This window comes from Meriones unguiculatus, chromosome 7, assembly GCF_030254825.1.
Source record: "Meriones unguiculatus strain TT.TT164.6M chromosome 7, Bangor_MerUng_6.1, whole genome shotgun sequence".
Taxonomy (NCBI): domain Eukaryota; kingdom Metazoa; phylum Chordata; class Mammalia; order Rodentia; family Muridae; genus Meriones; species Meriones unguiculatus.
This window is the reverse complement of record NC_083355.1, coordinates 43187976-43215348: the sequence shown is the minus strand read 5'-3', so window position 1 is coordinate 43215348 and position 27373 is coordinate 43187976. Positions and strand designations below refer to the sequence as shown.

General features: G+C 46.9%; 1 protein-coding gene across 2 annotated transcripts in view; it reads left to right on the top strand.

Annotated features, from left to right (window-relative positions):
• Blmh (bleomycin hydrolase) overlaps nt 1-21071 on the top strand; it is a 39300-nt gene extending 18229 nt beyond the window's left edge. For both annotated transcript variants that reach the window (XM_021654875.2, XM_060387269.1), the window contains 5 exons: nt 645-803; nt 902-969; nt 3025-3142; nt 6659-6728; nt 20170-21071. In XM_021654875.2, coding sequence (XP_021510550.1) covers nt 645-803; nt 902-969; nt 3025-3142; nt 6659-6728; nt 20170-20321 — 567 coding nt within the window. In that variant the 3' untranslated portion in view covers nt 20322-21071. The remainder of the gene's footprint in view (nt 1-644; nt 804-901; nt 970-3024; nt 3143-6658; nt 6729-20169) is intronic.
• The last annotated feature ends 6302 nt before the right edge of the window (nt 21072-27373 follow it).

The window sequence follows — 27373 nt, the reverse complement described above, 5'->3', positions numbered from 1 at the left end:
TTTTTTCCCAAAGAATTTTGGACACTAGGCCAAGAGTGAGCTTATTCCCAAATCCTCAACCTTCTTTCTTTCCTGTAATTTAGGGTCCAGACTAATCTCAGGTACAATGAAAATGGTGTATATTGGATGTTGCGCATAGGCTGAGGACACCCTCATTGCCTGAGAACTTTCTTGTTAAAGGAGGCGCCCACTGTGTACTGTTCCTTCATTCTTCTATGTTTACCTAGCAGGATGACCAGGGCCTCCATCTTTGCTGGGCTTTTCACCCTCTTCCAAGAGGCTATGTATTGAGCCTCTTGTACACCTTGAGAAAGGGCCTGTTGCAATGTCCCATGAGGGGTGCCTTATCGTTCTGTGCAGTGTGACAGAATTAATTTGGGGGTAGTTTTTACCAGTAGGGAAGACAGGTAGAGCAAACTCTCAGGTGTGTTCTTTGTGCTAATTAGAATATGCAGTGCCCTTCTTCACATGTGTTTTGCCAGTGTTTGCTTATTTGTTACTTTTACCTTGTGGCTGTAGTGTTTATTGTAGTTAGAGGTGATGAGCTTGTTGTAACCATAGCAACCTAACAAGGAAGGTTAGGTTGTGTCTTACTTGACATTCTCCGTCTTGTGCTCTAATACACATGTTCTTGATCTCAAAAGATTTGTTTTGTGAATGACCCACGGCCCCAGCACAAGTACAATAAGTTGTACACAGTAGACTACTTGAGCAATATGGTTGGAGGCAGGAAAACGCTGTATAACAACCAGCCCATTGACTTCTTGAAAAAGATGGTTGCAGCCTCCATCAAAGATGGAGAGGTTAGTACTGCCTTCGTTTCTGTTTCCCACGTGGGGGTTAAAATAGCTGCTGCTTTTCTTTTCACTACTTTGGTTTATGTTGTTTCTTCTATTTCTAGGCTGTGTGGTTTGGCTGTGATGTTGGAAAACACTTCAATGGCAAGCTGGGCCTCAGTGACATGAATGTGTGAGTGCACGGAGCTCAAAATGGAAGGGTCTTTGTGGGTTGTTGCTGTTGGAGTGCACTCGTGTCCACAGCCTCTGCTGAGGTTCACCCAGACATTGAGGTTGGCCGAAGGGTGGGTCTTTCCCTGCAGCTGGGAAGTTTGTGGCTCCTGGCAGAGACCACACATGAGTAACTGCTATAATCCAGGAAACCAGGATCACACTAGTGCAGAAATTACTGGTGTTCCTGAGACCCCGCCCTGTGTGGGAGAAACACTGTGAACATGCAGTGGATCGCCTGGAGAGCTGCCCGGCACACTCGTGTAACGAGGCTCTCCAGAGCTCTTCCTATTCATCTTTCTCTAAATGCTTCTCTTACTGTGATGCCTTGTATATTTCCTCTTTAGCACAAGTTGGACTAATTTATATTCAATTTAAATCATTCTCCCTCATCTTTGATGACATTGAAGGATCATTTCCAAGCTGAATCAGACAAGATTCCTTTATTTTTTTAAAAAATCTCCTTTTAAGGAGAGATGACTAAGCATGGTTAGGAGCACTTGCTGCTCCTGCAGAGGACCTGAGTTCAGTTCCCAGCCAGTGTCAGGCGGCTCCAGCCACTGGCAACTCCAGCTCCAGGGCATCTCCTGTTCTCTTCTGACCTCCACGGGCATCTGCAGACATGTGGCATATACTCACACAGACACAGGCATGCAGTCTTTACAAAGACAGTAAGATAAAATACATCATTTTAGAATTACCCATAAGTAATTGTTACTAGTAGAAAGTTGTGTGATGTCTTGATATTTAACAAAAAGAAAGAAACTTTTAATGGTGACACTTCTTGGTTTTATATTTGAAATTAGTCTCTACTGTTTCAGCATTTATATGTTAAATGTATATATTATATATTTGTATATTAAATTTCACATTCAGAGAAAAGTGTAGTGGCACAGGCCTATACTCCTAGCATTTGGAGGCAGAAGAATCAAGTGTTCAAGTCAGTGGCTGTATAGTGAGTTCAAGGTCAGACTAGGCTATATCAGACCCCGCCAGTAGAGAGAGATTAAAGCCCCAGTTAGTGGTTTGCATCATTCTGACTGGGAGGGCCTAACAACTTGAAAGAGATCATTTTTATAAGAAGTTACTTCAAAGCTTTTTCATTTTTTTTACTTTATTAAAATTTATTTTTATAAATTACAGTTTATTCACTTTGTATCCCCATTGTAGCCCTCTTCCTCATCCCCTCCCAATCTTACCCTCCCTCCCTCATCTTCTCCCATGCCCCTCCCCAAGTCCACTGATAGGGGAGGTCCTCCTCCCCTTCCCTCTGACCCTAGCCTATCAGGTCTAGCTTTTTCATTTTTTAAAAGAAAGTTTTTTTTTTCCAGTGTTGTATAATGGGGTGGCGGGGTACAATGGTGACCCCCGAGGGATTGCATGACATGTAACAGATCTGATATGATGGAGGTTTATTGTGGGAAAGGGGGAAGGAACCTGGGAAGAGATAGAGTAAGAAGGCAATGAGAGAGAAAGGGGGTCATCCGTGACAGAGAGAGAGAGAAAACGTGGGGAGAGAGGGAGAACAGAGAGATGGAGAGAGACAAAGGAACTGGGGTGGTGCATGGGTCCTTTTATCCAGGATCCTATAAGATGTTGCTGGGATCTAGAAAGCAGGCTAATCGCAGCATCCAGGAGGCAGAGGCAGGTAGATCTCTAAATGAGAGGGCAGCCTGGGCTACATAGTACATCCAGGACAGTCAGAGCTGTGTAGAGAGACCCTGTCACAAACAAACAAACAAACAAAACACAAAGAAAGAAAAAGGAAGCTTTCTTTCCAGAAGAACTACAAATTAAGCTTGTCCACATTTACGTTTGCGAGTTTGTATTCGGTGCTCTCATGTTATCCTGCAGCCTGTAGTGGTGCTAAGGAGCAGGAGCGCTCACTGAGACCAGTCCCGTGTGTGCTGTGCTGTGCAGAGCCACTCATGTGGGGCTGCTGGCCTCCGCTACCTCTGTGTCCTCACATCATCAGTCTGGCTATACTCTTGAGTTTACTGTGTCATTCTCTTTACAGCTATGACCACGAGTTAGTGTTTGGTGTCTCCTTGAAGAACATGAATAAAGCTGAGAGGTTGGTTTTTGGTGAGTCACTCATGACCCACGCCATGACCTTCACTGCTGTCTCAGAAAAGGTAGGCTCCCCAGCACGCCACGGATGGGTCCATTGCCGCACGGTGGCTGCACACTGTCCTGCAGCTGTCGGTCTGGCGGAGCCGCAGTCACTCCATTCGATCTCTGTTGGTTACTAGCTTCCACAGAAGATGTTTTTCCTGCGTCACAAAAACAATAATACACTGTGAGGATGAGAATTAGGGTCAGCAAGGAACAAAGAGGTAACTTCTTTTCTCTAATTTGGAAGGTCAGTGAAAGATCCTAGGAAAGGGTGTCTTCTAAGAAATTGAAATAGGCTATTAGAGTGTCCATATCTCGATGGCTTTGCTTAGACTCAGCTTCTTCGCACTGGTCATTCAGATTCACAAGGTACTGTCATATACAATAATTTAAGGCCTCCTTGCCCGTTTTGGTTCTCCTTCTGCCTGGGGGCGGGGGGGTCCTGTTTCCCACCAGCCCACGAAGATAAGGGGCAGAAGACAAGGCACAGAGCTTGGAAGGCTGGCGAGCGCGTATAGGGGTTAGACACTCCGGAAACCACTGTGGGGAGCTAGTTCAGCTTTAATTCCAGAGAACAAAGGCTGTATACACCTTGCAGAGTGGGGGGGGGGCGCTCCAGGAAGAGGTGTACAGACTTGGTTGGAACTACTCAATTCAAGGATGCTTGATTTGCATTAAACAGCACACTCAGGACCACAGTACCTAATTATGGTATAGGCACAGGGAGCGGAAGGCTAGCAGGGAGCTGTGTCAAATGTGGTTAGGGGCATCTGTGTCTAAAGACACTCTCCAGGTGAAGTCAGGCGGAGAGCAGGAGACCCTGCTGGGGAGAGGGTGTCCTGTACCGTAACACCAAGCTCAGAATGCTATCTGGACTGGGAGGACTGCAGCCTCAAACAGAGGGACCTTCCAACAGCTCATCACTGAAGTTATACACGTTGGGGAGCGAATGCTTTGAGCTCTCTCTGAATGATGGCACTGCCGTTTCTTGGATCATTTTACAGACAAGCTTCCCTGCTAGGCTGAAGAACGGTCAGGGAGCACAGGAAAGAGAAGACATGAACGAGAGAGAGTTCTTTACCCTCACAAGCAGACGTCTTCTCTCTCCAGGCACCATCATCAGAAAGGCACTCACAGCTAACTACCTTCCCCAAATCATTTTAGGAAATGTTTCATGCTTGTTTTTGTTATGCTGCCCACTAAAGTGATGATCATTAAAGCATTTAGAAGTATTTGGCATATTGTTATGCTAGACTTTAGCTATCCTAGAAGTGCTGGTTTTTCTGACGTATTTGTCTGAATTGTTCTGTGTGCTCTCTAGACAAAACTGAGAGTGGGAGAGAGTGTTCCTTGTACCCCTTCCTCCCATCCCTTCCAGCGACTTCATTTAAAGATGGTCCTCTCACCTCACTGTGTTTCACAGCCTTGTGCTCTCTCAGTCACGTCTAGATCCTAGCTGATTGTAGTGATGCCTTCCTGCAGATCCAGCCCCGGGGAGGCCAAGAGAGGACCACTGAGTGGCAGAGCCACTAAAGAGTCTGCCTCACATGGAAGATTCCAAAACCAAACCTACTCTTACAGGTTTAATGACAATTATACAAGTTATAGAGTTTGGACTTTAGCATCTGAGATGGTGCAGTGTCGTGCACAAAGCACACTGACCTAGCTAGGCAACCTGTGCTCGTTCCTGACCCTGATGTACCTTTCCTTAAATAGATACAGAGGTGAGGCCTTAAAGCCAGGGAGCTGTTTTCTTCATCATTTCTTTTTTTAGCTCTATAGCTAGAGCGATCCCCACACCAAGATACAGACAAATGTGTGCAATACAATTACTGTTGCCTTTGTAGATTGAGCAAGGCATTTCGAAGATATATGAAGAAATACACATAATTCTTTCAAAAAAGGAAAGCATTTGCCAAGCATTGTAGCTCATGCCTGTAATTCTAAGATTCACGAGACAGAAACAGGAGGATTACCATGAGTTCAAGGCCGGTCTGACTAGAATGTGAGACCCTATCAAAAAGAAATAAATATTTTCTTTCCTACCACTAAGAGTTTTTGACCACTAAAACTAGTTTGAACTCTATTTTAATGATAGTACTGAGGTAAATGCATACTAGTAGATATCTTCCTATAATGTCCTTCCATGTTGATGATGTCATGGAATCTCAGTGAAGCAAGACTGTGTATCACTCCGCATTAGTACATGATCTAGAGGTCAGACAAGAATCCACTGGCAAAATAAAGAGAACAGCAGACATTTTCAGACTTCTGCTAACAAGTGAACAGATTTGATTCTCATGGTGACATTTCAGAGGCAGTGGAGCGGGATTGCAGTGGGTAGAGAGCCAAAGCAGACGTTTAATGAGCCGGGCTCAGCATGGGTAGCTTGGTGTTAGTACAGGTGTTTGATGCCCGTGGGTTTGTTTGTTGGCTAAATCTGAGATCTGAGAAACTTGCAAAGAGTAGAGTGTTGAGGTGGGCATAGCCAGCGGAAACTGAGCCCCACGTGGACAGCAAGTGGAGGCTGACAGGTGAGGTCATGAAGATGACACAGGGCCAATGCCTTCTCATGCTCCAGAGATGTGAACTGTCCTGACACCAGCAAATGCCCTGGGTAAACATAGAGAAATAAAGACTGTGAATGAGGGTTATCATGGTGACTGTCACTGTCTCTTTAAGAATCTGAACACTGAACTTATTTTATTAATGAAGACAGAAGAGGGAGAATAGCTGACCTGACTGGGCTTTGTTTATGAAATTGCTTTTCATTTCTGCTTTGCCATTCAATCTCTTATATTAAATTCAGTAAAAGCACACATTTGGAAGATGTCATTACTTATTAGTTTCCCTAAATAGAAAACTGGGTATCATGATGAAAATAGTTTTGTTTTGATTTTTCAAAACCTTGACCAGGTCTTAGAATCATGCATTGGGGTGCCTTTTCAAAGAATCTGAGTGAAAGCAGGAGTCCCTGGGGACAGATTTGTGCCTCTCTCCATCTGCTTTTGCTTGGCTCCAGGGATCCAACTGAGATTGTGAAACTTGGGTGTCAAGCAGTTTACCACTAAGCCTCCAACCAGCCCTGTGTGCTTATTCTTTTCTGCATAGAATAGAAAATAAAGGAGGAGATAGCAGGGAGAGGGGAACGGCTCAGTGGTTAAGAGAGCTCATTGCTCTTTACGGCACCAGGTTTCGTGTCCTGGCACCCACGGTCCAAGGGCTCAGAAACTAACCAGCTGCTTGTAACTCCAGCTCCAGAGGGTCCGACATCCACTGGCCTCCGGGGGCACCCACGTGTATGTACATAACACATAAATAAAATACAGGTCTTTGAAACAGAAAAAGAAGTAGTATTTGTTGTTTTATTGTATTTTTACCCCCAAGAGATTAAAATTCTACCAATATTGGAGTGTCTCCTTGCTGACAGTATGGCCCTGCTCAGTCTTCTGAGCATCATGAGAGGAGTAAAAATGATGTGACACATACCTGGGAGGCTCGTTTCAGACTGTGCGTTGTTGTCTACTTTCTGGCAGGATGATCAGGACGGTGTGTTTGTGAAATGGAGAGTAGAGAATTCATGGGGTGAAGACCACGGCCACAAAGGTAAGGTTCAGCTACTAACTCAGCGTACCGGGGTCCCCTCTGCTCTGCCCCTGGGTAGAAAGCTGTTCTGATGTAGGGGGATTGTGGGCACTCAGTCCCTATGGCTCAGCTGTTTGACAGGAGAAGAGCAGGCTGTGGTTTGCCCAGGGTTCCTGTGCCCTACGTGTGCCTAAACTCAGCTTACCTGACACACACATGTGTTACTTGTTCCAAACCATACTGACTCGACAGGCCTGTAACAGCTCTGTGCTGAATGGAAGGTGGTAAGTGCATCGCAGTGTACTTGCTATGTGCCATTTCGTACGGTTCTGTCACCGCACCAGCACATTAGAAAGAAGCCTTCCAAGAGGGAGAATGCAATTGACAAAAAAAAACTTTTTGTAGGGATCTCTTAGGATTCTCTTTTAAGTTACAAAGCCGAACGTTACCATTTAAAACATTTTTTTTTATACTGCAAATCCAAATCCTGGTAGAAATCAGAATAAGTTACAGTGGCAAAGCTAAATAAAATAACACAGACATATATAAGTTGTAGCAAAGTTTAAATATGGATAAATAAAAGACAAGATCTCTGACTGCTGGTTAATTGCTGTATGTCTTTAGAACCCTTGAGATTGTTTTCTTTATGTACAAAAGCGTTTGAAACAAGTTTTTTATGCTTTAACGTTAGAGCTTCATGCTGAAAGTGGGGCCTGGGGCTATAACTCAGTGGTGGAGTGCGCGCTTAGCAGGCACAGGGCTGTGAAGCCAATGCTCAGTGTGGACAGCATCTGGGAAGGTGAAGGAGGGAGAAGAAGAGGGCAGCAGCCAGACCTAGTGGCACAACCCTGTTACCTCAGCTGAGGGACTGAGCTCAGCAGAAGGGCTGACTGCTCAGAGTCACCCTGGGCAACTTAGTGAGTTGTCACAACAAAATCTCCCGAAGTGGGCTAGGGATAGCACAGTATGCATAAGGCCTTATGTCGGTCGGGTCCCAACAGGGTAAAACCAAAGCAGTAGCTACAGTCACGTGTGTGACAGGACCAAATACATGTGTGTGCTAATGGTATTTTGTGGCCAGCTTTCTCAGCACCTGTCTTTATTTTTGGTCAGTGGATTCTAGTTCGGGAAACAGTAGCTAAACAGCTTACCAGACTATTTACAAGAATAAAAGGAGTAGGTGTGAAAACCAGAGATGTGAGACACACATCACATCCAACAGGAATCAGGTGGCTTAGAAGGACAGAGGTGGAGGGAGGGTGAGATCTCAGGCCCTTGCCAGAGCCCTGTCTGTTAGAATAGTGATTTTCCAACAGTGTTCTACAGAACTCTGTGTCCCAGGCAGGAAGCTAAAGGAGGACGGAAGTGACTCGATGCCACATGTTGGTACTCAGGCTGAGCGTGAGTACCAGTGAACCTGCTTTGAGCGTGACAGGACTTGAGTGTGTAACTGGGCAGCACAGCCCTGCATGTGATGGCCAGCATCTGGATACTGTTCAACTGTCCTTCCAAGTCTCCTCCTCCTCATGAAAACGATCACTGGAACATTTGGGCTAAGCGTCCCTGGGGCCTGCTGTGAGGCTCAGCAGCTCCGTGTCTATATAAACAAATATAAACTCTGGTAACGCACTTCTGTTGGTGTTTGGTGATCACATGTCCCTCTTCTGTGACTCTGTAATCTTTAACTTCATTGTGATAAATTACAATGTAATGCTTTAAAATTATGTTTTCTTATTAGACAAATTTCATTTTAATACAAACACAATTGGCTTCTGGGAGTTAGAGGCTTTAAGCCTTAACAAAGCTAGCAAAAAAAAGTGAAGGTGGCTCAGTTAAATCTGTAAATTAGTGATGGCTAAGAACTGAACATTTATAGTTGCCTGGCAGGGGAGAGTCACAAAGGTTTTCCCAGAGCAAGACTCACCATTGTTCCCAGTGTGCTGACCTGCAGTTTCCCCAAATGCAGAAAATTCACCTGCATCACCTGTAGCAGTGGGACTGTGTTCATGCTTTGCCGGTTTAATTTGTTAAAGGGGTGCTTGTATAAAAGGGTGGGATTATGCGTAGCAAACCTAAAACACTGGGCTCAAGCCATTTCTCTTTCTTAGATGAACCTTCCTGCCTCCTGTCTCATTTTTACAAATGGAGTTATTATATATCCAGGAAAAGGATTAAAGCTTCAGCTTGCTTTTTTGACATTTTCATTCTGTGGTGTCACTGGGTTTTATATATAAGGCAGGATGAACACTTACAAAGCTAGGAGAGTGTTCTGTGTTTCCTGTGGTACATCTACTACTCTGAAACTAAAGTGCTCCAGAGAGGATTCTGGCCACTGTACTGGTCTCCCCTTTGTCGGGACGCTTTTGTCCTGCTAAGTGCTGCTTTTACCTCTTGGTCCTGCAGCCTCTGTTACGCTGATAGAACCGGGGTCTTCGTGCTCACACTCTCTGGAATCATTACTCTTAAAATCTGCCCTGTTAGCAAAGGCTGAATACTTTTTTGGTTGTTGCTCTTAAATAAATAAAATGCCTGAGGTTGTAGAGTCAAAAAGATAGAGGTTGATGAGAGTGGGCAAGGAATAGTTTATTCAATGCCAAAATAAATTACTCTGTGTTTCTTGGTAATGTCCTTTCTGACTTAACAGGAAGGAAGGAAAACATGATCTCATTTTATTGCCACACTTGGCCTTTGCAGAGCACCTAGTGTGTTATTCTGCTGAGAATGTGAAGAACAAGGTCCTCCCCTCTGTCGTCTGTGGCCATTGGCTGGCTGGTGGAGGCCCGGCTTGTGGAAAGCAGGACCCTGGGGTCTTGTTTCTGTAGATAACATTGTTAACAGTTTGTTACTATTCTCTTTGGGATTTCTGTCTGTTAAGATCTGTGTTTCTGAAAAGCAGCTTTGATAATACAAGCTAGAGGTAAACAGAGTAAAGATACCTAGGCAAGCTGCCCTTGCTCTGCCTGCCTGGCTTCAGTCGTCTCCACCAGTCATGTTCCTGGCATTTCCTGCCCGACACCACTGGGTAGATTAGATGACCTGTTCCACAGAATGGGCAGAGGCCCCTTCTGAGCAAGAGACACCAAAGGAAGATTTTGTTCTTCCTCACTACACCAGTTGGCCCCTTCCTTGGTGCTGGTGAGTGTGAGTGCTCAGTCTGCTGCTGTGCTGGATGCGGGTTGAGTAGCAGCCACACAGCTGCCCCCACCCCCCACCCCACCCCACCCCCGCATGAGATACTGGCCTCATTTGCTCCTTGTTTATGGATCTTATCAGAAATGGATCTCATGGAGAGATGAGGAAAGAGTGGGATTTGCCACCTTATCCTTAGTTTCAAAAGGTGATCTGGTAAAACATTTTATAAGCTGTTTAGAAGTTTAAGTTCAAGGAAACAGTGGTAGTTGTGACCTGTACTTGTAGCCCTAGTTCTTGGGAGGTGGAAGCAAGGGATTAGGAGTTCAAAGTTATCCTTGGCTGTATGAGACCTGATGTCAGCCACTCCCCCACGCCTTCCCCCTACCCCCACCAAAAAAAGGCTTAGAGGAAATCACCCTTGGTTCCTCTCATCCTTAGTCAGAAATTCATCTGAGAGAACATAGTCTTTAAGCCAGAGTGACCCACAGATGCTTAGTGATCTGTGATGGAGCCAAAATCAGGACCCAGCCTGACAACAGAGCTGTATTTCCTACCAAACAGTGCTTTCTCTGCATTTCTGTTTTGGAAGCGTCTGACCCTCTCAGGAAGTCACAAGACAATTCATGATTATGGCATGTTGAATGAGAATGTTTCCATAGGCCCATATGTTTGACTGGTCTCCAGTCGGTGGAACTGTTTGGGAAGGATTAGGAGGTGTAGCCTCGGTGTGGGTGTGTCAGTGGGGATGGGTTTTGGGTTTTAAAAAAGGTCACGCCATTCCCGTTAGCTCTCTCTGCCTTGTGGGTGTTGTCTCAACATGGAGCTCTAGGCTACAGCTTTCCTCAGCACCTTGCCTGCCTGCTGCTGTGCTCCCTGAAACTGTAAGCCCCGAATAAGCTCTCTGTAAATTACACGGGTCATGTTATCTTACAACAGCAACTAGAAGAGTAAGGAAGACAATGGTCTTTGGTGATCTTTCAGGAACAGTGGCTGAAGGTTCATAAAACTTAACTTTATAAAGATCTGGAAACACAGTGGTGCTGGAAGAGGAGGCTCCTGGAGCATCACCCAGGCTGGGGTCTGAACAGGGTGAGGCACCTTAGGGAGGTGGCCAGTAGTGAGCATAACTCTGCCAGCTAGTCTGGTGGGTGGCGGACTGGACACAGCCGGCCCACGTCCCCAGGTTCTTTCACTCGTCCTTCTTTTTAAAGCTTGAACTTTTGTCCACAGGCAATTTTAAATGTATCAGAAGTAAGCGTGCGGATTTAGTGTGTGTGATCTCAGGTTGTTGGATGGTGTCTCCCATGACCAGTCTTAGTGCAGACCTTTTTGTTTGTGATTGGCTTATCAGTCCTGAAATCGCCTGCTGCCAAGCAGGATCTTGAGTGTGGATTGTCATATCATAGTTCTTTGTTGTTTTGAGACAAGGTCTCATAGAATGTAGTTCTCAGTGCTTGTTCAGTCTGCTTTCCAACACTGTGTGTGTGTGTGTGTGTGTGTGTGTGTGTGTGTGTGTGTGTTGTATTGAGAACAACATCCTGCATTGTAGCCCAGGCTATCCTTGAACTCTCAGTGATCCTCCTGTCTTAGCCTCCGAGTACAAAGATTACATGAAAAAATAAGAGTAATGTAATTCTTAAGAGGAGATAGTATTTCCAACTCTGCAAATTCTTTTCATTGGATGACAATCTTTATCTTTTAAAATTGTCTCCTTCTTTTCATTTTGAGCCAAGATGAGTTTTGTACATTCAGATTGCTTTGCATCTTCAGATACATGAGCTTTTGAAATTTTTTTAAAGATTTATTTATTTACTATGTATACAATGTTCTGGCTACATGTGCACCTGCACACCAGAAGAGGGCGCCAGATCTCATAGATGGTTGTGAGCCACCATGTAGTTGCTGGGAATTGAACTCAGGACCTCTGGAGGAACAGCCAGTGCTCTTAACCTCTGAGCCATCTCTCCAGCCCCCCTTTTGAAATCTTTAACACACAGTTTTTATGATCTAAATAAATCCTCCTATTCTTGATTTCATTTTACTAAAGTGTCCCGGCTTCCTCCTAGAAAGGAACTTGAGGTGTTTTTGGTTAGAGAAACTTCATCATGTTGGTATTAATCAGAAGGAAACTTACTTGCCAATTTATATTCTGTTCAGCATCATGACTAATAAGTGTCTCACTAGCCAGACAGCACATGGTTTTGAAAGCAGTATATTCAAAGTTTATCACAAAACTCTGCACGTTCCTATGAGTTTATGTTGGGAACCAGGTGTACTGTGCTGAAACCATGACTGTCCATTCTCAGTCACAGGTCCTCGAAGGGATCTGTAAGAGAAAGGAGGCTGTGCTTTCCCTCTGCTCTCTCAGCAGCACAGCTAGTTCTGTCTTAAGGTGTGCTACAGTTTCTCTACAGCCGTCCAGTGAAGTGATTATAAAGCTTTGTCCAGACTCTATACAGACAGTTACTCAGTACAGAGTCATTGAGTCCTCCATATTTCTGTCAGAGGTACCCAAGATAGACCTTTAGAGAGTGCCTTGCCTTGTAATGTTTGGTTTGTTAGTTGTGTCCCTACACATCACCGCATGGCATCATGGTAGGATGTGAGTGTGTGGTCGCACCTGTGTGGAGCAGATGACGATTACTGATGTGTACCGGCTGCATGGATTGGAGCAGAGTTGGGATTCAGGTCTCACAGATTCCTTAGTGATACATGACTTACTGAGGACAACTGGTATTCCCTGGTGTGTTTAAGATTTGCTTTGGAGAGCTAGAAACTCAAATGAGGTTGACCTGGCTGTAGTGTAAAGCGCAGAGGAAGTGCACCACAGCCTTGGCTGCCGTAGTTAATGCGTTAGGCTGATGGGAGCAGGAACATGGACTCACTCACTTCCTCCTTCAGAAAAGACTAACTTGCCATGGCTCTAGCTTCAGAGCTCTGAGAGTGCAGATCTCAGTGTGGCTGCTGCGGCACAGTCACTGGATAGGTGCCCCGCAGTGTAAGCTTAGTTTCGTGAGAAAAGGCAGTGAAGATGGGTAAACCTGGGGCTGAGGAAAAGCCATTAGCAATAGCATCAGCTCACATTTATCAGTGGGATGCAGAGACCCGTGCACAGGCCATGATGGAATGAATGTCCCCAACCCTCAGAGGGATTTATACTTAATCTCCTGGGACGTGGGACCAGGATTTGAAGAGGGCTGTGATGTGACAGAAGTGGCGTTCATGGTGTGCTCCACAGACTGTAAGATACAGGGTAAATAGACCGAGAGAAGCAAAGGAGGTGATTTCTCCAGGAAGGCAGGTGACTGGAGAGAGGGAGGACTGGGGTGGCCCCTCAGTGGGGAGATGTGGGAAGGCGAGGGTGGGAAGACTACCTCAGCAGCCAGGGGTGTTGGTGTTTGGGAGATTGTGGGGGCCATAGCAGCGTAACAGCTGAGCAGACAGCACAGGAAGAAGCCTTAGGTTCACATTCACAGGCGGCTTCTGGAACCGCAAGAGACTGCGGTGTCAGTGCTATGTCCTGTGCCAGACCAGTGGTCCAGGACTTAGTGTCTTCTGGGCCCCTGCAGTGGGGACAGGCTATTGAGGGTGAGAGGTTGAGGTTGTAAGCGTGCGTGTGTGTGCGCGCACGCGCGTGCGCACGCGCGTGCTCACTCGCGTGTGTGACAGGAATAACTACATGGTGACAGGATGGTAAATAGGGAGAGTGAACTAAACTGTAGCCCTCCTTAGAAGTTCTCCAGGAGGAGACAACTTAAAAAAGATTAAGGCTTTTTCCCAGGCTGTGGAGAGGCTAGCTAGGGTGATCATGGCTCAAAAGGCAGCTCTTGGCATTTGGAGTATGCTTTAGACAGGTCAGAGGTGTGTGGTCAAGCAGTAATGTGGCCTGCCATCCAGGAGCGGACCCTAGAAGGTCTCTGGCCTGGCCCAGTTATGTCTAGTCTCAGGCTTACACACTTTCACCTGTGGTCCAGGGAGAGGAGACTAGAGCTCTGAGGTGAGCAGCTGGCATCCGGGCCACTTAGGGAGGGTACTTCCTTGGGATGGTCTACTTTTGCTTATTGAGCTTTGTTACGGTTTTAAAGAGTGTAAGTGGGGCCAGTGAAATGGCTCACTGGGCTCTAAAGGACCAGCTGCCAAACCTTACACTGTGAGATTGGTTCCTGGGACTCACATGGTGGAGGGAGAACCATCTCCCACAAGTCACCCTCTGACTCCTACACCATGGCGTATTTACACCCTCAAATAAATGTAATCTAAATGCTTTTAAAGACACCCGAACAGCCCTTCTTCCTACTGTATTTGCTGTTTCACATGCCCCGTTTCTGTGCCTTTTAGCAAGGCCATCTTACCGTCTCTAGCCTTTGTGTCTGAGAGAGGCCACCAGTAATATCCGGCTCTACGAATATCTCATCTGTCATCAGCAAAAGGTTCATGACCATGAATATGTCCTCGGCCCAGCCAGACATCTGTGTCTAGTCTGGAGGGAGAAGCAGCTTCTTAGGTCACTGTCCAAGTGACAGTCATAGCTACAAGTGGTTATTTGGTCACCTCTCTCTGCCTTTCTTTTTTTAAAACATTAACCCATATCCAATCCCCTAAAGCTGCTTAGAACACATGGCATCTCTGTTGTTGAGGTGGGGTCTTACTATGTAGCCCTGTCTCCTATAACTCACTGTATGGATTAGGCTGGCTGTGAACTCACAGATCCTCCTGAGGACTGGAATTAAAGATGTGCCCCACTGTGCCTGGCTGTATGTTAATAGCTAATAAAATTACATTGTTCTAAATTCAAGATATCAAAAGGCACATCCATGAGCCTGGCTCCTGTCTGTCACCTCTCCTTCTACTCTTGCATTACCATTCTTTTAGTTTCTGCTGTCTCCTTTTAGCTTAGAACGTGCATTTATGAGTGTGACTCTGGCCTTCTTTTCTGCATACCAAACACTGCGCTTTGCATCCCTGTATCCTTCTCAGCAGCACTGGAGCCGTTTCCACGTCACTGTCTGATCATCTGGATGTTTGTGGTTAATTTAACCAGTTCTCTAGCTAATGGAGCTTTGGTGGATTGACAGTATCTTCCTACTTTAGACAGTATTGCAGTGGGTTATTCCACCCACAACAGTGCCTGACCCCACTGTAAGAACTGAGTAGGTTTTAGCTCAGAGTACACGTAAATACCTGTTGTGTATTTAGCTGTAGGTGAAGTCCTAGAAACGGGTTGGTTCAGTGAAGAGGGCAAATGCATGTGCAACTAGTATGCTTATTGCCAAATTCTGTTCCATAGGGTTCTGTTACATTTGTAGCACACTGTATTAATTTAAGGCTTTTGGCCTTGGGTATCTAACAGAAGAGACTGACAGATTGTCTGCTCTTGACTGTATATTTAAATTATCTATGTTCAGTGGGGAATTAGACTGTATCAAAGTCTTCATGAACTGGTAAGATTTTTTTTTGGTTTTTGGTTTTTAATTAAGACTGTCCCTTGTATTTTCTTAACTCCTTATCCCAAATTTCCCCCTTTTATTTATTTTTCATCATACTATAAAACCCTTAAGCATAGAATCAGAATTAAAAACTGAAATATTGATAACTACAACTTCCTAAAAATAAAGGGATTTTAATAGGCTATAAAAAATGTAAACTAAATTAGAATGGAAAATGCATGATAGGAAAAAAGTTTGCAGTCAGAATAAGTGTGTAACGTGTTATAACTGATTACCGTGAGAAAGACAAACACTCCAACTAAAGCTGAGCAGAGAATGCTGGGGAGGTGGCCCAGTGGGTCAGGAGTTTGCCACACGAGCATGTTGATTGAAGTTGGGATCATAGCTAGGACCTGGCAGGCAGAGAACGGGGTTCCCCCAGAGCAAGCTGCCTGTAGAATGACCAGATTGGTGAGCGCTGAAGTCACGTGACAGACCCAGCCTCAACACAGAAGTTGAAGCGCAATTGAAGAAGACATTTGATGTCAACCTCTGGCCTCCACATGCGTATACAACCCTGCACACAAGTGCACACAGAGGGGTAAGGGGAAGACTGGGGCTCATAATTTATTGCCTTTCTTTTTCTTAAGAGCTTTAAAAGCTTTGAATATGCACGTGCACAGGATGCATGTGGAAGTCAGAGGCCACTTGAAGGAGCCGGTTCTCCTACCACGTGAGTTCCAGCCGCCACACTCAGGTCATTGAGCTTGGCAGAAGGTGCCTTCACCCACCAAGCCATCTTGAGAGCCATCAGATGCAAGGAAACTGAAAACTGGCACAGTTGGACCCAACAGAAAGTTGGCAGTTGTATATATGAGCTCTAGTAAAGACACACAGGGATTGAGACTGCAGGTAGAAATTTAGTTTCCGAAGTATTTTTAGTGTTAGTAGTATTGTTCCTACGCGTGAAGAATGGCTCCGACTTCAGCGGTAGGGGTGGATGATCCATGCAGACTTGACACTTAGAAGACGGAGACAGAACATCACGGAATGGGGGAGACTGCAAAAGCCCTGTGTGGGGCTTTGTAACCTCGGATGGTGTCCTCCCTTATGATGTAGCCTGCACGTAGAGACTTAGCAAAGCAGCAATGTCCAGTGAGACGCTTGTTCCTCCTGTGGGTGGAGGTAGTTCTTAAATCACCTCTTCCTTCTCTTCTTCTTCTTTTTACCAACGTCCTAAAAATACTTTCTCATAATGAACTTGAATTCACTTTTTAAGTGGCCAAGAGCAGTAGAGCATTTCAGAGAGAGCATTCTGGGAGAGAGCATGGGACTGCCTGATGCTGTGGCAACCTTTGTCACTGTTGCTGTTGGAGTGTGTGCACAGCGCGTGCACTGAGTGTGGAGCCCGTGTGGAATGCACCAGTCACAGAGATAAGCGTCACTGGCTTGCCGCGTGTTCTTCGCAGTGTCGGCCCAGTGGCTGTAAGTTGTCTCTCACTCTGGTGTGGGCAGTTTGGCACATGAGACAGGCAGGGTTTAGCTTCCTTTCTGGGAGCTTTGCTGCACCCTGAGTTAGGGCCATGGGTAACAAGTTAGCTTCCTTAGGTCAGTGGAGCTGGACACACTCCCCAGAGCAGAGCAGGTAACTTGTGTCACTGCTCCTCATTTACATATATGGAGTCTCATTACATAGCTCGAGCCAGCCAGCCTCGTGTGCTCCTCCCCTCTGACCCCCTCTGCTGGGATTACAGGTGTGTACCACCACACCTAGCTTAATGGCTGCGTTTTTACCATGCTTGTCTTTTTGTTTTGTTTTGTTTTTAATAAAGCAAGATAATAACTAACTGCAAATTGTCAGTGGGGTTAAGTATGTCTTAGAACAAATATGACAAAAAACTAGAAAATACTTGAACTCATAAAGGGTAAAATTGGGGTGGAGAGCTGGTTTAGCAGTTAAGAGCACATGTTTCTTTTCCAGAGGACACAGGTTCAGTTCTCACACCCACTGCAGACAGTTCCCAACCACCTGTGACCCCAGGAGGAGGGGATCCAGCTTCCTCTCCTGGCTCCATGCGTCTACACATGTGTGTACATGCCCCCACATACATATCATTAAAAATATGCATGTTTAGAAACAAATGGTAGTATTTTGTTGTCTTAATAGTCTGCAAGGTTTAAATCTCAGACCCCGGCAGAGTGTCAGACAACTCAGGTAAGCGCCTTTATGCATAAACGCCATCTGGGCTCTTCCATCTGGGCTCTGAGTGAGTGTCCACAGTCAGGGTGCAGCTTCATCCCAGACCCCGCCGGCCCTGAACAGCGGGTTCTGCTGTCCCTACAGGCTCAGAAGCATTGCTGGCTGTGTAGGCATTGTTTCTTTGTTTGATTTTGCCTGCTCACAGAATATAAATAAGACACAAATGCTTAAAGGAAGTTGTTTTCTGAAGTCTTCCTGAATGTTAACTTCGGGTTCCCAGTTTGCTGGGTTCCCTGGGCTGGGAGCTGGGCCTTCAGTTCAGGGCCGCACCCACAGCCTGCTGTGCACGCCCTGCGACACCCTTGGGCTTCAGCCCCTTTCAGCACTCCTGGCTTCAGCCTCACTGATCCTAATCTTCTCTGTAAAACTCCGAGACATGCAGTGTCAACAGTTGGAGCTGCCACGGCCGTTATCTGCCCAGGGTGCAATTACTTGGCAGCTTTCACACGGTGAGGGTGTTGTGGGCCCCGAAGAACTCATATCCTGCAGAGAGGGCTAATCAAGGCGGGTCCTCTCGCCAGGGACATGGAAAGGGTGGGCTGCAATTGATAGGAGATTTAATTTGTGAGGACTTAATGTGATCTGCTTTTGGAACAAGATAGTGCAGATGTACTTTCTGTCCATTTTCTCTGGGCTATCTCTGAAGACTCATTTGATTGTGAGGCGATAGCATTGTTAGGAGGACACAGAACTTTATTACAGAGTCGGCCTCCATCCTTTACCTGCCTCTGCACAGAGCTGCTCTAGGACATGCTCAGCCTGCACTGTGGTGAGGAGAGATGGCTAATGTCTCAGATGGTGTGGGGAGCTTTTGAGATGGTCTTACTTTGTAGCCTAGGCTGGTCTCAAACTTGCAGAAATCCTCCTGCCTCAGCCTCTTAAGTGCTAGAATTCAGACGTTAACCAGTGCATCTCATTTTGACAAGACAAATGCTGGGTTCTCAGGACTGCATTCTTACAGTGTGGCAGGAACAGAACTTCATAGCACTGCTATGGAAAGAGCCTGAGTAACTGACAGAGCAGAGTGAGAGGCCCACGGGGTGGTCAGGGCAGGTGAGAAGCAGCACAGGCCAGGTGCTGTTCTGCGCTTTCTCCCTATCTGTCGCTGGAAGCAGCAGCCCTGAGTCAAGAGGGTACTCTCCAGGCGTGCATCCCTTGGCAAGCCTTGGTTCAGCATTCTTCAGAGCACCTGTGTGTGCACGTGCCTGTGTGATGCTGGAACCCACTGCACAGTAGGCAGGCGCCCACCACTGAGCTCGGTAGAGCATTTTCTCATGAGGGTGGGCTTGCTGGTGTGCACACGTGATGGAGCTGGGTCTCCTCTGCTGTCTCCACCTTTATTTTTTGAGGCAGCGTTTCCCACTGAACCAGGAGCTCACTGTGGCTGGCCAGAAAGGGGTTCACCTCTCTCCCTAACCCCGGGCCACAGAGTTGGAAGCTTGCCATCATGCTCAGCTTTTCATGTGGGTGCTGGAGATCTAAAGTCAAATCCTGAAGTACAGCACGTGCTTTATCCACAGCGCCATTTTTCCCCTTAGCCCACAGAACCGTTTAAAACTTAATGGAACCCACACGGCAAACTTAGGGCCTTTAATTATTTTTCAGATTTATTAATTTAATTTTGTGTGTATGAGGGTTTTTCCTACAGGCATGGATATACTAACTGGGTACGTGGTGCCTTTGGGGGTCAGAAGAAGGCACTGAATTCCTTGGAACCGGAGTTATGGATGTTTGTGTCACCATGTGGTTGCTGGGAATGGGATGTAGGTTCTCTGCAAGAGTGCTAAACCACCGAGCCATCTCTCCAGCTTTCTTTAACTATTTTAAGAGTATATAAACGGGTCTTGAGGCCAAAGAAATTTGGAAACTGCTACTGGAGAAGTTTTTGTTTTGTTTTTGTTTTGTTTTGTTTTGTTTTGGTTTTGGTTTTTTTTTTTTTTTTTTTTTTTTGCTTTGTTTTTTTGGTTTTAGGAAGGGTGCACGTGTGTGTGCATTTGTCTTTGTGTCTCTGTGCATTGTTTGCTTTGCTTTGTTGTTTTTGAGTCAGGGTCTCATGTAGGCCAGGCTGGCCTCTGGATTCCCTATGTAGCCATGTGCTGCCTCAGTGTTCAAAAGAGCAGGGGCGTGTGATGACTCGGTGCTACCTGCAGAAGAGTGGCTGGCTGCGGCCATGGTGACAGGTCCCACCTACATGCCTCCAGCAGCTGAGCTGGTTGCTATCAGAGTATGAGAAGGGAGAGTACCAGTGATGCTGGGAGTGTGGGTGACGTGAGAATGGAGCTGCCGTGCTTGCCATACCGCCCTAGCGATCAACCCTTCCCGGGTGAATGAACAAGACACTTCCACCAACCTGGTGTGTGCAAACCAGCACGCACCATCATGAGGCAGCTGAGTGTGGGGCAGTGTGGGACCTGCATGTCTGAAGCCGGCAACATCAGTTACTCTAAGCCCCCATTGTGTAGTTGGTGAAAACAGCCAGGCCTATCCTGTTTGCTTTACAAATCGCTAGTCACACTGGAACTCAAATGAGAATAGAGGTTAAGGCTGGGAAACTCATTTTTTATAAAGGCATGTTTGCAGCAACAGGAGGCTCTCTGCTCTCTGCCTGCCCCCTGACCTCACAAGTGTGTCTTCTCTCCTCCAGGTTACCTGTGCATGACGGATGAGTGGTTCTCCGAGTTTGTGTATGAGGTGGTGGTGGACAAGAAGCATGTCCCAGAAGAGGTGCTGGCTGTGCTGGAGCAGGAGCCCATCGTGCTGCCGGCGTGGGACCCCATGGGGGCCTTGGCCGAGTGAGCACTGCTGCCTCTGGCTCTCTCCTCCTCCCATGGGAGCAGATGTAGCTGCCCAGGACAGATCGGGGACTGAACCAAAGTTACATGGGGGCTGTTCCCACACGACACAGTCAGACTCTTGCGTTTCCAGTCTCCTCCAGGAACCTCTTTGGGAAAGATGCTTTATGCTGAAACAAAATATTCATAAAGGAAAGGGGGGGGGGTAAAGATTGGGTCACACTGTCTGCTCTCCTCATGTCTAACAGCTCAGGATCTCTTATCGTTTTAATTGGATGTAATGTAATTGTCACGTCTTTGTATTTGTAGTAAGACAGAGTCAGATGAGCAACTGAGGTGTGTTGAGAACAGACAGACCCTGTGCTCCTTGTGTCTAGAGTAGTTTGGGGTGGGTTAGCTAGGACTTGAACTCAGTGCTGCATGCTGCCTCACAGGTCACTGTCCTTCCTACATGGGAGTCACTGAATTCAAGTTTTGCAGGGTTGCTTCATGTGGATTCTAGTAGCTTGAGAAGGGAAGGTTGATCGGGTCTGACATGATTCCTTCCTGTTCTGAACTGTGGGGCACAGCTGTGGGGTTAAACAGGGGCTTAGAGAAAAGGGGCTCAGCTGTAATCACTGGGGTGCCCCATTGTCAGTTTAGCTTCTGTCTCTGTGTTGAGGGCTGGGTGGGAGAAGAAGTGATGCTCATTCTTTCTGATAACTCGATGGTGCTGAGAAGCTTTTGAATAAAATACTTTGCTAAATGAGAGTAAGCCGGCCTACTTGATCTGTGAACTTCAGTGTTTAGTTAGCTACAACTGGGAGCAGCCAAATGGTAGAGGCTCTTTACAGTGAGGAAACAGGAGCAGAGCTCAGGGTTCCCTACTTCAGCAGCTCTGCAGGACACGATCCCAGCCTGTGCCTGCCACCCTCACCGCCCTCATGGCTTCTGCCTTCATGCGCCAAATCTGAGGGCCTGTGTTCTTGCCACTCCACGTTCCTCATCATCCCACCCAGGTCTAGTGTCTACAAGGAGGGGCTCTGCTGGTCTTGCCTCAGAAGGGGCTAAGGAGCACGGATGGACAAACTACACCTCTGTTTTGTTGAACACTGAGCAGACACACCCCCCCCCAATTTAGCATTTGCATCAGCATCTATGCCCCAGATTTTTCTGGCTCCCAAGAATTCTTCCTAGACCTAGCAGAGGATTTTTGCCATAACACTCCCCAAGGTCAAGTTAGGAAAAGACTCAAGCCTTTGCCAGCATGTGCCCAATATTCAAGTCATCTCTACACAGGTGGAGCCACAGATCTGAAAATACGGGTCACCTCCGAACTGAGGCCAAGGAAACCCGGAGCTAACTTGCCATTTTCACTACATACACCAGAAACAGTGGAGTGCATCTTTGGAGTGCTGTGAGAGGTGGAGTGTAGTGGCTTTAGCACTGAAGGGCTGAGTCAGGAGGATTGCCAAGAGTTCAAGGTCAGCCTAGGATACATAATGAGTTCCAAAAGACCAGCCCAGAGTGAGAGCAAGAGTCTGTTTCAAGCAAAACAAACAAATTAAAAAAGATATTTTGAGGGGGAAAAAAATGCTAGAATTCCGTACTCAATAAAACTGCCTTTCAAGAATGAGAGGAAATAAGGGGAATTTATAGAGAAGAGAAAAACAAAATCCGAGTTTTCCCCCAAAGAAGGAAATGATCCAATATGGGAGGTTTGAAATGAATCAGCAAACACACAGCATTTATCTAAATGTAAGGTCAGAGGAAAGCTAAGCAGACCCAGAGCCAGGTGTGTCCATACAGGGTGGAGACCAGCCCCTTTCACAGAGCTAGTCCTAGACCAGCCGCATAGCACAACAAACAAATCCCTACCCCCAAGACAAACAAGCAAAAGCCCGTAAAAGTAGCTGCATGGGGAGGAAATTGAAATTGATACATTGAAAGTCTTATCAAGATAAATGAATGAACTGTAGACACTAGTGTATTAACACGTATGCTAAAACTTTCTAAACTCCTAGGAAGTAAACATAAAGTAGTTCCCAGACAAGGATAAATAAGAGTAAGAGAACACAAAACAGACCGCAGAAGATAGGAGAAGGCCGGTGAGATGGCTCAGCGGAGAAAGGTGCTCGTCGGGCCAGTGGTGGGTGGAGAGGACCACCCGAAGGTTGTCCTCTGACCTCAGAGCGGCACGCACGTGTCCGTGTTTACCTGTATGCCACACAACAATCACACATGCCCCACAATAATGAAAAATTAAAAACTGCTCAGATATTAAGGATAAGGGGGGAAGAAACAATAGAATATCAAAATAAGATAAACTGTGTGACCAAGTATGGTCGTGGCTAAGCACCTTTAAGCTCAGCACCTGGGAGGTGGAGGCAGGAGGATCTCAGTGCATTCAAGGACTGGTCTATAAGTCAATTCCAGACCAGCCAGGGCTACCCAGTCAGACCCTGTCTCAAGAACAACAAAAAGAAAAGGGCATCCTACTGTGTCAGTAAGTTATAGTTCGTGTAAGTGGATTAAACGTTCCTTTAAGGAAGGTTTAATTGCATTTTTGGAGGAAATTCTCAGCTATATGCTGAGAATAAGAGTCACGGGTAAACCTCAATATAAAAATGCATTGCCAGGCACAGCACTGCGCACACGTAGTCAAACCACGTGAGAGGTGGAGGCAGGGGGAACCAGAATTCAGGCCATCCTCAGCTAATAGCCAGTTCCAGGCTAGCCTGGGGTAGAGGGAGCCCTTTCTCAAAAGCTCTTATCTGGTAGTGTACTGACCAAAATAAGTCTAGTGAAGCTACAGCCATAAGGTGAGGGCCGTTCAGACTAAGCCATCAGCCCAGCTCCAGGATGCTACTTACACAAACTGCACCATGACCGCCTCCCTCCAGCTGGGAAACAGCAGTGCTGGGAAGGTGCTGAAGCAAAACCGTCAGTAAGACATGGGCTCCCTGCATGACCTGCCTTATATTTCCAGAAAAAATGCGAAGGCCTTAGGTTAGTGCTCCTAATTACTGTCTCAAAATGCGCGAAAAACTGAAAACTCTGTGAAAGACAATCCACATCAAAATGGAAATGTAACGAATTTTATGATTATCAACAGCTCAGACCATGGAAAACTGGTGAGTATGTAAAAGACAGTGCTTGGTATGTTTGCTGCCCTGGCAGGTTCACCCGAGGGCCCAGCGCCCTGCAGCTGAGCGTGCATTTGGAGCGCTGTGACTTTTTTTTTTTTTCTGCCGAGGACTGAACATGGGGCCTGCCCTAGCGGATGCTGTTCACCGAGCTGTGTCCACAGATCACACGTGAAACTTACAATTCAACCACATCCTAGTGCAGTCAGCCTCAAATGTCACAGGGTGCTGTGTGGCCCACACTAACCACTGGGTACCTAGGTGAGAAACCAAAATTACACAACCCGTCTAATTGTGTCCTCTGTTTAAAAATTAACTCGTGGGCCCAAGGAGAGATTGCACAGGAAAAGCGGAATGACAATTACAGTATGTGCAATTACATCTCCAGATCAGAAGGGATTGAGCCTGAAGGAAGAAATGGAAGAGATACCTGCAGAGGCTAAATGGGTCCACAAAGTTCTTTTTAAAAGTGAAAGCAAATTAGCAAATCTTTTAAGACTCAGCAAACTAAAGAAAGATTACAAAGACACCTGAGTGGCCTCGGTTGCTGATACCTGTGACCCCGAATCTTGGGAGGAGGTAGAGGCAGCAGGATCAGGAATTCCAGGTAGAGGTCCTCTGTGGCTATGTAGCAGGTTTGAGGCCAGTGTGCTCCAGGAGACAGGTGGGTGCTGGGGGCCACTGGCCAGCCAGTCCAGCAGAAACAGCTCAGGGAGACCGCCTCAAAAACTAAGTGGAGAGTGACGAGGTAGATCTCCGCCATTGACCTCCAGCCTCCACGTGCGCACACGTCAGGGGTACACATCACACAATAAACAAGCTGACGGCCCAAGTAATTATTAGTAGTAGTAATTACTATTTCAGTCTGGCATAACTGATAAAAGCCATGTAAACTTCAACCACAAACATGGATGCGAAAGTCCTAAACCAAATGATAAAAACAAACAATAAAGGCCATTTGCTTTTTCAAACAAAAACAGGGTCCAGACGCGCTCATGTGAAGGTGCATACCTATGTTCCCAGCACGCTGGAGGTTTACAAGAGGGTTGCTGAGAGCTTGAGGCTAGCCTGGGCGAGAATGAGACCCTGTAATCCCGGCACTCATGACGCAGAGGCCAGCTAATCTCAGTTCAAAAGGCCAGCCTGGTTTACAGGCTGAATTCCTGGTCAGCCAGGGACTGCATAGTGAGACCTTGGCTCAAAAAAAAAAAGATTTGGTAAGCAGAAGCAAAGAATTGCAGCCCTGTCTTCAGGGTGCCTGAAATGGAAGGTAGGGGGCTTACCTCCCTACTGCATCACCAGAAGGCAAAGTTGGTGACTCTGAAGCCAGGCGTGGTGGCACACACCTGCAATCCCAGCACTCAGGGAGGCTGCGGCAGGCAGATCTCTGTGAGTTGGAGGCCAGCCTGGTCTACAAAGTGAGTCCTGGACAGCCAAGGACTACACAGAGAAACCCTGTCTCAAAAAAAAACAAAAAAAAAAGTGCTGCTCTGGACCCCTCCCCCCAGTGCTGAGACCTCTTGAGAGTCACGCTGACTGTGCCAGAAACCAAGTCCTGATAATGGGACATGCGGCATGTGCGGCACGGCCAGGCACTTGCCGGTGGGAGGGCAGTGCCTTGCTGCTCACCATGGCTGCAGCTAGCCATTTGCCGACTCTTTTTTAAAGCGATTTCAGATGAGCCCTCTCATGCTTAGGACAACATGTTCATAACTTCCGTGCTTTTCATGGCCTCCTCCTCTCAGTCTTTCCCACATTCCTGAAGAGGGGAGGGAGGGACAACCAGCTCACACCAGCCTGAGGGAGGGCGCAGGCCCCCTTGTTGGCTCACGCTCTTGCTGAGCGATGGAGGCTCCCCTTATGCTGAAGCACAGCTGGAAATGGGGAGCGTGAACTCTGGAGCGTGAACTCTGCTCCCTTCTCTCAGCTGCCCCACGACAGTTGCTTTCTGAGACCATCTGTCCGAAGGCCGGGACAGCAGAAGTGGAAGGACTGGAGTGACTTCCCTAGGCTGAGTTGTGTCTCCGAAACATCTCCAAAATCCACACAAGTCCTTAACTTATGCTCGGACATTTTTGATGACGGGGACACAAAGGCACAGCCAGCTCATCTCTCCAGACCTGGTGTTCTCACTCACCTGGCTCCAGTCTGATTTCCAGCTCTGCCTCCCCACTCTTCCGCTGTCCTAGCGCTCTTCCTTCCAGTCTTCCCGTGACTGGCTTCTGAGGATGCAGAGTGCTGGTGTCAAAGGCCTTCAGATCACCCCATCTAAGGAGCCAGCTTCCCTGCCACCCTCTTCCCCTGGACACCCGTCCCTCTGCCCCGTTGCTATTTTCATTGCAGCATTTAAGGCCTTCTGAATTTATTTATTTATGTATATGCTTGTTGTCTGCCCCCCCCCCCCCAGGCAGTGTTCCCTGCCTGCTTCCCAAGGGCAGGAGCTGTCTCCCCACATATCTGGCTCCAAGTAACTATCAGAGGCTGACTGACTGAATGCACCTCACACTCCGTTGGCTGTAATCCGTTAAAAGTTTATTTGGAACCTGCTTCCCTATCAGCAGCTGGGCGGGGACAAGCTGAACAGGGACAAAGCGCATGAGTCCGTGTTCATTCTTAAGTGCCTGGGCCTGCACAAGGACTGGGCGCTCCCAGAGACAAGCAGAAGGATGAGCAAAGGCCCGCTCAGCTTTCTTCTGGCTTGAGCCTTTCCTATTTATAGTTAGCCCTTAGCCCAAAGGAAGAGCAGACGGAAGATGAGATGGACAAGCCGGCCTGGTGATTGGGCCTGGAGGCAGTGGAAGCCTGGAGAAGCCACTGACATTCTCTGAACCTGTTTCCATATCACCCATATTAAAAAGTTATCTTAAAGAAGCAGGCAGATCTCTGAGTCCGAGGTCAGCCTTGCCTGCAGAGCAAGTTCCAGGGCAGCCCAGGCTACACAGAGAAATGCTGTCTCAGAAAAACCAACAAAACAAACAAACAAAAAATTATCTTAAAATTCATTAGGCATGAAAGCATGATTTGAACACGAGTAACACTAATTTATTTTTAATAATCTAGCATTTAACTATAGGGTAGGAAGAGGACAGAACATTATGTATGTATCTAGAAGATGTTCAACAAACGACAGCTTTTATTAAACCCTTGCTCCCAAGCTTCTCTGGCATGCCCGAATGCCCGGTATGGCACTAACGGCTCCCTGGGCCCTTGAGACAATTCACTGATCGCCAGCTAAGTCTGTCGCTGAGGCAGGAGAGAAGCTGTTGAAAGGGAAAGTGACTGTGTGTGAGGCTTCCTTGCCGCGCCATGGGGACTGTGACAGCCCGAGGCTGCAGAAAGCTGACCACAGAGACTCCAGACTTCGGGAGGAGGGTAACCAGCTTTCCACGGAGGGGCTGTAGAGAGCTCCCCAGATGCAGATGCCCTGGCTATCATGAAGTGGGGGTGGGGCAAGGAGAGCTCAAGAGAGCTCAGACAGGAGAGGGAAAGGGGAAGAGAGGCAGAGAGATGGCTTCCGTTGGCTTCTGCCCTGAGCTCCTCAGCAGAGCACTGGCCTCCCCATGAGGCTCTCAGCATCCTCCCTGTCACACACACAGACACCGCTGGTGAGGAGTCAAATGTGCAAGGCCATTGTCTACGGTGTCTAGGGAGCCGGTAGCTTGCAGGGCTTGCCTGCTTTGCAAGAGGCTTGGGCTCCTAGGACGCCTCTCTCCTCCCCATTTGTCTTAGTTATTGATGTATTATTTAAAATAAAGAATGTTGCTCTAATGCGCAGGACCATGGCACTCTGGTAGACGTCTTGCTTAGCAGGTACAAAACCCGCTTTTCTGGAAAAGTAATTATAAAGGCATTACTCAAAATTCCTTTTTAAAAATATTTATTTTCATTTTATGTGTATGAGTGTTTGCCTGCACGTATGTGTATGCACTAC